General features: G+C 36.7%; 1 protein-coding gene across 1 annotated transcript in view; it reads right to left on the bottom strand.

Annotated features, from left to right (window-relative positions):
* The window catches only part of LOC117236272, a 53,781-nt gene extending 44,911 nt beyond the window's left edge, over positions 1–8,870 (bottom strand). The window contains exons 1-2 of the mRNA XM_033499075.1: positions 8,810–8,870; positions 7,152–7,514 (exon numbers count right to left, since the gene is read on the bottom strand). Of these exons, the coding sequence (XP_033354966.1) occupies positions 7,152–7,514; positions 8,810–8,870 (424 nt within the window). The remainder of the gene's footprint in view (positions 1–7,151; positions 7,515–8,809) is intronic.
* Between the last annotated feature and the right edge of the window lie 389 nt (positions 8,871–9,259).

Genomic DNA, 9,259 nt, shown 5'->3' on the forward strand with positions numbered 1-9,259 from the left:
TTGTTGGGAGTGAAATATTTCACCCGGTACGATGTCTCACGATGAACCGTCTTAGTACGTTGCTGATTCTCTCTCCCAGCCGTTGAGTCTCGTCCATCCGTCGTGCCTTCCCGACCGGGGGTTTCCCTGACCTTTGAGTCCTTAGGTTTACAACTAGGGGAGGAATGGGCCTGTCCGTGCCATAAACGGACGGCTACTGAAAATTCCGAACATTTTTTTGGATATATTTTTTTGAATATTATACGCCTACGATACATTTTTGAAGATTTCAATTTCCGATAAACGCATAAAGTGTCAACAATTTATTTGTAAGAGACGAGTCTATTGTCAATGTCTTCTGTAAGTTAATTTATACATAGTAAGTAAGTGTTATAATAATGGTACAGGTCAGTGTATAACTGTTGCCGGTTAGCATTTTAAATCGTCGAAAAGATCGCGGAAAGTTTTTCATCGTGAACCGGCGTCTTATCGTGAAAATAATTTGTCCGTAAGTTACGCTGCCTCAACCTTGCCAGGTAAATATTTGCAAGCACTTGGAGAGGGCGGCACTTTGATCTCTTGCGTGTTACTCGCGCGTCACACGATGCGTAGTTTCTCTTTCACGGATCGATAATTAGTCATCGACTTTATTGCCGAAGAATACCCGAACGTCACTCCACGAACATATCTATCCTCTTTGTTTCGTGTATACGGTGCGCCGAATTACGAGAATCCTCTCGCACGTTTGGATGATTCGTTGAAATTGGAATTGGCAATAACATGGTGTTAGGGAATACAGAACGGCGTTATAGGATGAACGAGACTGGAGGAAAATTTTAATTGGAAAAAATAGGAAATTTTAGGTAGCGTTGTAGGTAATTGTCAAAAAGAAAATTGCAACCAATATCTTTTGGAATGAATTTTTGGAAACGAATGGAGGGAAGGAATTTGCAGCAAAAGTGTATTAACGATTTATTCAAATAAAAAAGAAAAAAAAATGTTAGAATTTAAAGAGATATTTGTACAGACTTTTATTTTTAGGATCAACTTACACGATAAAGATGATGCAACAAATCTTATACTGTTTTTAGATTTCATGTTACGCAATATAGTTGAAATGTAATTTAATTAAAACCGAGTGGTTGTATCAAAAGAGTAGAAAGCGAAGCTAAGAAACTGTTAAAACAAACAAGTTAATTACGTGTTTCACGAATAGAATCGTTGGAGCATAAAATTTCGTATTAAAATGCTTTGATAAGTTAAAGCTACTTCACTGGGAATTTGATGAGCAAGAAGTATAACGTTGTAAACGATGCTAAAACGATTTTGAAGATATTAACAATATTAATTTTCATTAATTAGAATTGGATGCACCTGGAGCGAAGTTGATTTCGTTCTGGTATTTTGTAATTACATATCCTTTGCAAATTTCATAATTAATTTATGCCCATTAGATAATGTTTTTGGTAAAATTAATTGTTATTGTTCATAGGAAAGTTGTTATTGTGTGCATATTACGTTTTACCAATTTAATTACCTCACGAGGGAATATATAACTGTTTTTCAAGGGTAATTTGCTTATTTAATTAAAGTCTCATTTACATTTGCCTGATATCGAAACCGAACGATTTCCACCTGTAAAGATATCATCGTAGGTGTCGCGTTAATCACACTGTCGCGTAGTTTTGTTAATTTTCCGAATATCTGAAAATTCAACGTATAATTTTTATCGACATGGATGGATAACGTATTACAAATTCATCTGGTATAATTATAAATTCAAACAACCTTTTTATTAATACCCTTCCCCTATTTATATCGTTATCAAATGTATCATTTTGCGTAACACCTTACTCCAATCATCGTATTTCAACTTCACAGTCACATATAAATAAATTTACTAAATTTCGAAAGAAAAACGAAATATATATATCATAATACATTTATCAGGATGTGTTTATAATCCGATAAAACAATGATAACGATCGATCGAATAATTATCATGGAGCATCACGTAATCCACTTATCGCAAAAGTGAAACAGCAAAGTATTAAAAACACGTTGTTATTGGAAAAATTTATTCGACGAATAGTATACTCGTAGTAAAAAAATTTCGATATTATTTCGCGTATTATAAAGCTATACTAAGACTTATGTTAACACTAGAACTATCACATCAGTCAAATTGATTGGTTTTGCAATTTTATTTTAAAATTCCTACTTCGTGTTGTTATATCTGCTTCCGCAATGGTGCAATGACTTTCGCAACGATAGCTAAAAGAATAATATTTTTCAGAATTTTATTTTGTTTTTTATGTATTCAAACTGAAAATAATTTCGTATTAAAGCTACTTATACAAATACCAGTCAAAATGATTGGCACTTGTCGAAGTGTAAAAGGGTTCTGCAATCTGTTTATCGAACCCCAATTAATCAATTTCCTCGTTCCGTACAACTTGTCACACGTTTTGAAAATTTTTACTGCGTATCATTCGATATGACGATATCAATTATCAGGAAAATTGCGAATCGATCGCTAGACGCTAACACTAGAAATGCCACAGCAGTCAAAACGACTGGTTCTACGATTTTATAAATGTGTCAATCCTCGTTTAGGGACGATGGTCCCGGATGGATTAATAATACCAAAAATATACTACATAACATGGAATTCCTTCTGTAAGAAAGTAGTAAATCGAAAAATGTAAAAATATTCTATCATTACGTATTTTTTAAAGACCAGTCATTTGGACTGGTTGTGTTAAAAACAGCTTCGTGTTAACTATCGGTAGTTTTAGCGTTAACCATTAACACGTTGACTGTCGCGTTACCCATATTCGGGTAACAGCTGATCGGACCGTGTCACCCTAGTCGTGGGATGCTTATTTGCCTACTTGCGGAGGATCGTCGTAAGTATTTGAAAAGATATTCCGCAGAAGGTAATAAAACTATCGAATTGTTATAAAAGTAATACGAAAATGGTTTATTAAGAAAATTACTTAGAATGTACAACTTTAAAGCGTTCTGTACAAAAAGCTGAGGTTGGTCGGGACAATTTGGACGATAAGTGGTTGATTTCTTTAAATTCGACGTCTTTTATCTGCATAACATAGTTTGCGTGCGCGTCCAACGCTTCCAAACTATGTTTTCCAAACGGCGACATTATACTGACTCTGTGTAAGACAAGGATTTTTTGTATTCTCAGACAAGCCTAATAATTTTGCAGCCAATAATTCTCTAAATCTTCTAATATTTACATCCTTCCTTGTTGCAATTTCGTAAACCGTGAAAACGTTTACAACAGAAATTCCCAGAAGAAGTCGAATGCCAAGTTTTCGTTACCATTTGATTCCTTTTCTAACTGTGGTGGCATAAGAAACCATTTGGTCGGAATAATCTACACCACATTCGTGGCCTGAAGGAGATTTCATTGAAAACAGGCGCGGCAGTCAACGTGTTAAGGATTATAATAATTCTTTGTGTGAATTGTGAAATTTCTCCTCGACGCGAGTATCGTCACTCCCGTTCCATTTTTATCCTTTTTAATCGTCCAGGTTAATTACATCGTGCGTGACGCGTGTACTCTCTGATTATGATTGAAACCGTTTCGGTGCTAATTACGCGCGTAACAAATTATTGTCGCGCAGGTAAAAATTCACGGGCTCTGTGGAGAACGTCGGTCTCTGGTTTCGTTTCGATCGAGCCTGGCGGCGCCTTTTGTTCCGTGTGGCGTTGCAATTTCAAGAATTATTTCACGCGACATCACTCTAGCTCGCGGGACGTCACGTCAAACTACGCGGGGCGTGTAAAAATGCTACATGACTTGACAAATATTGCGTACTTATCATGCGTCACAAAGCAACACGCGATATCTTAACACGTTCGTTTACAGTCGGTGAGAAAAATAATTGGACAGGTGGTGGAAGTGGGTATCGATGAACTATAACCGAACTAGTATCGTGCAGTAGTATCGTCACATACTTCAATTTTATTTCTTACGTGTCTTTGTAGTTTTATTTAGTAAATAACTGAAATACTAAACGAGACTGGAGAAAGACTAACAGAACTAAAGACAATAATAGAGAAGAAAAGGGCAATACAAGACGGGGAGGAACGGCAATAAGGAAGCACAGGAAGGAGGCAAAATCCCAAAAGTTGCCATGGTTTTAGAGACAGAATAATTAAGGGAGTGCGATATAATAGAATGGATAAGAGGAGAGGTAGATATACAAAAAGCGAAATAGGTAAACGAGATGTAAAGCCGAAAGCTCGTCCAAAGCCGAAAGGCACGGACTAAGCAATAATAAATAAAAAATAAAATAGTAAATAATTGAAATTAATATTTATACGTTTGCTTAAACACCTGCACCTATTTCCATTATCTGTCCACGTATTTTTGTCTCCTACTGTATATATATTGTATATATCTTTTCACGGCGAGTGTACAATCAGAGTTTCGAAGTCAATGTCGCGAGAGCAATAGCGTCGCGTCTCTCGTTTCTGTTGTCCCATTTTTACATTTCTTTCGTTTCGCTCCTCTTTATATTCTTGTTTTATTTAATGCGCGCGAAAACAGAATTCCAATAGCGTCAATAGGATTTAAAAAAAAAGGGGGGGGGGGGAAAACGGGAGAAAAAAGAAAGAGAAAAAATCTTGCCACATCGATAGTCGACGCTAAGCCGTTACTGAAAAATTGCGCGCTCCGAAAATTGGATTATACTTTCAGGGTGATTTCGGTCGCCCCCGGCGAGGCTTTGGGTGTATTTTTAATCACTGTATTAAATCATAGTAGTATCTAAAACGTAGTAGCTTCAAGAATGTTATTAAGCGAATAACGGAATTAATAGACTAAAGTTTCATGAACTTTAACCCCTTAACCTACGATTTGCGTTCGAGAATTTTGATAGTTAGTTTTGATAGTTTTGATAGTAAATTGTTAACTGTTGATAGTTTAATAAACCTTTTTGTTGAACATCAAGAGTATTTCTTGTGGGCACCTTCACCAACCACCTCAAATACACGAACGAAATTAATTGTCGAATGTTTCCAAATATCTTCTGAAAAGGGATATTTGTTATACGATAGCGAAATATTATAGAATACTATCTTTTATATGTTATTAGTTACTAAATTATTATTCGAAAAGTTTCTAATCAATTTTTTTAACGGATCATATTCCCTCGAATTACCTCATGTCCGTTATGAGACATTATATTTCCTCATCTCCGGAAACTTTTTAACAGACTGTCGTCTTATCGTGTCTTACGTCACACCATTTTTCGAACGATACTTTTTGATAGCTGATATTGACTGGACGATATTCTCGGCGAAACGGATATCGGAATCTGTGTCATCGATTCTTTTCTGTCGCCATTGCGTCCTAAATTATGCCGAAAATTATCCTCTTCTTGGAACGACAACAGGCAAAAGGGAAATTACATCGTTCTTTGCTGATAATATTCTTCTCGCCGAAGAAACCTGACCGATCAGCTCGATTCCTCTTTGAAGCATTTTAAACGGTTCCTCGAGGAACAATCGATCCTTCCGGGAGAATGATGGTGGAGGATGAGGAGCGAAACTACCGCCTGACTCGACACTATCCCGATTTCATATTCGATACAAAAAAGAAAAAAAAAAAAGAAAGAAATATCGATAAATCCGTGGATTATATTAATAATCTCAGCTGAAATCTGACGTTTCGATCTGCGTTGTTGACGTCGATATTATCATCTAGAATTGAATATTTGACGGTGTGGTTGAGTGTGCCGATTACACGCGAAGAGAATTTAAATCTAGTTTAATCTTTACGAAATCAAGCCAATATTGCGATCTTCTGCAATTCTTCTGCAAATCTTCTATAAATATACAGCGCGTGTCACAGGAAATATTTCGCAATCTTGTTCGCGCTATAACTAGATACCAACGTGCTAAGATACTAAGATAATACCAATGTGGAATACCAAAAATTTTCTTTTTTTTTTTTATTTGATAGAATTTTTACGATCAATTCTCATTGACAATTAAAAGTAAATTATTTTGGCGTGGTACTGTAACTTGCACTATAAGAGTGTATAGTATGTTTGATTATAGTTGAATCTAATGCTTAAATCTAAAGGCCATTGTGTTTTTAGTCTGCGGATCTGATCCGTCGAGTCAAGTAATTGGGTAACTAGTGAGTTTTGGTGGTTGTTAATTCTTATGTTATATCTATTACTGATTTTTTTTTATTTGATAGACTTTTTACAATCGATTCTCATTGAGAATTAAAAGCAAATTATTTTGGCATGGTACTGTAACTTGGATTATAAGAGTGTGTAGTATGTTTGATTATAGTTGAATCTAATGCTTAAATCTAAAGGCCATTGTGTTTTTAGTCTGCGGATCTGATCCGTCGAGTCAAGTAATTGGGTAACTAGTGAGTTTTGGTGGTTGTTAATTCTTATGTTATATCTATTACTGATTTTTTTTTATTTGATAGACTTTTTACAATCGATTCTCATTGACAATTAAAAGCAAATTATTTTGGCGTGGTACTGTAACTTGGATTATAAGAGTGTGTAGTATGTTTGATTCTAGTTGAATCTAATGCTTAAATCTAAAGGGCATTGTCTTTTTAGTCTGCGCATCTGATCCGTCGTGTCAAGTAACTGATGGGTTTTGGTGGTTGTTAACTGTTATATTATATCTGTTACTGAATTTGGATATTTCTTCCTTAACTGTGGGTATCTTAAAGTCGCGATGTATTGTTTCGTTGGTAACATACCAAGGTGCATCTATCGAAGGTGCATCTGATCCGTCGTGTCAAGTAATCGGGTAACTAATGGGTTTAACTCTTACATTATATCTGTTACTGAATAAATACCAACAATTAGAGCGATTATCGTAACGTTGGCGCGAAGCAACGTCTGTTGGCAGTGAGAAATCGAGGTCGTGATATTCATCGTTGACGCGACACGCGTTTGCAATCGAATAGAGGAATAAAGAAGTAAGCTACGGTGAATGGTAGGTTAAAAAAGAGAAGATAAAAAGAGAGAGAGAGAGAGAGAGGAAAAAGAAGAAAATCGCGGAACCATACCGGTAGAAGGATAATTGGCCTGGCATTCTATCCAGCATAAATCGACATAAAGGATCGTAAATCAATGGCGGTTGGCCGTAAATAGCGGGATACTTACAATACACAACCATGGAGCCGCTTGCAGACTGCTCGTCCGCGTAAGTGAATATGACGCACGTGTACTCGCCGGTAAGATCGATACCGGGCTTATTCAATTTCATGGCTCGGTACTTGGTGTACGGATCGTCGCTGGCTTTGTACTGCAGGTCGATGTACTTCCGCGCGGTATCTCCAGCCAAAGGTTCCCTGCCGTATATCCATTGGTAAGCCACTTCGTTGGTGTTGAAGAACCATTTCACGACTAATCCCTTGCTCGGCGTGTTCTCGAGATCGTAGTCACAGTCTAGGATCACGTAATCGGTGTCGTCGGCCTTCACCGTCGCCGGTACGTTCACGCTTTTTATCACGAGTTGCCAGCATTCTGAAAAATCGTAAAAAGATCATCGTTAAGAAAAAAACTTCTGCCAAGAGAGATCGTCGGAAGGACGAAGAAAGGCTTGAGGATTCTTTCCGTATGCTATTTCCTCGTTTTCTCGAGGACCGATTCGCTGTACTATGGGCGGAGAAACGTGGCGAGAGTTGGTGCTCTCTCCGCCAGTGATCGACAAGGGCAGGCTTCAGGTTTGATTTTTCGCGGTTGGAAGATTTTCAGATTTCAAAGCTGCCAAGTTATATTTTTATAGTTTATAGGGAATTTAAAGGTGTACAGATTTATGGAATGCGTAAAAATATGGAAAATATATGTGTCAAGTATAGTACACTCGTTATGAGGTTTCAACTTCTCAGGCGTCGAACCGATCTGTTTTCGCTTCTTCTTAATCTTTTCGTTTCACTCGTGCCAAGAAATTGATACAAACGATGGTAAATTGTAAGGTACATTTAGAAAATTATGTTTATGACATCATCGCTCTTGTGTAGTTTCCAATTTGTAGAATTGTTAACGTAGGTTCTACCGCTTTAGTTTTCTTCGTAAAAACATGAATTTGCATAAACATCCAGACAGTAAAGATAAAATACTTTTCTTAATTTTCGTATCACCGAGGATACGTGGGTTTCGTAGAACTCGTAGATCAAACAAACATCTTCGTCTTTACAAGCTCGTCTGAAAAAATATGTTTCTCGCAGGCTGAAAAGGAATTCGGCGTTGAAAAAGCTAAATACGTAATTGATTTATCGATGTCTCGAACCCAGAAACACGATATTCGAAGGTGATACGATTGTTTGGGATTTTCGAGGATGGAATTCTAGATTCGTCGCATCTTCTGTCCCAAACGTGTCGTTGATGTTTCAGCAATTATTGCGCAAATGAATGTATGCATTGCGTTGGCTAGGACACGTTGCATAACAAATGACGCGAAACGGAAATTACTGTTTAACTGTTACGGAGAACGTTATTGCGATATTGTTGCAACGAGATGATTGCGTAATTATTCATCGTGGAGCAGCGTTGCCTTGAGTACACTGCGACGAATTTCGTACGGTCTGATGCAATCCACTTTTCTATGCGAGCCGGCACCAAGTTTGAAAATGTTTTGAAATTCATGAGCGCTGCACGCTGGAAAATCAAATCAGTTTCGACGCATATGTTTTATTCGTTCATTGTTTTCTTCGTTTTCGAAAAATCGTGCCGCGTCATGGACTCGGATAGTTGCGTGCTTCGTATAATCAATAATTCACGTGACAATTCGCAAATACGTTATCGTGTATTCAACGCACTCGCAATGTAATTTAAATAGAGTGGCAAAAGAAAAGTATTTGGCAACTTGCAGAAAGCCATTCTCACGAATACGTTATATAGGAAGCATTTAAAAATTTTATTAGCGTCATAACCGGGCGGAAATATTATTTTTCACGATTATTATTATTATTCAGATTTTTATAATTATATATTCTGTTATTAACAGTTAATGATTTTATTATCGAGAGTTGGGAAAACTGAAATTTTTAATATTCGAAAAAGAAACTTTGCAAGCCCTCCAACGTGCCAGAAACTATTTTAATTGGCCATTAAACCGCTTCCATAATGCTGATATTTTTTTTAAGTAACGCACCAACTACATTTTCCGTCGATTAAAGCACCTGCGACGATATTAAAAATTTTACAGCTGCAAAAGTTTAAAATTACAACGGCTTATGTACGTTTCAATTATTATATCAATCTTATCG

The sequence above is a fragment of the Bombus vosnesenskii genome, unplaced genomic scaffold (genome assembly GCF_011952255.1).
Source record: "Bombus vosnesenskii isolate JDL3184/JDL3185 unplaced genomic scaffold, Bvos_JDL3184-5_v1.1 scf7180000013348, whole genome shotgun sequence".
NCBI classification, from domain to species: Eukaryota; Metazoa; Arthropoda; class Insecta; order Hymenoptera; family Apidae; genus Bombus; species Bombus vosnesenskii.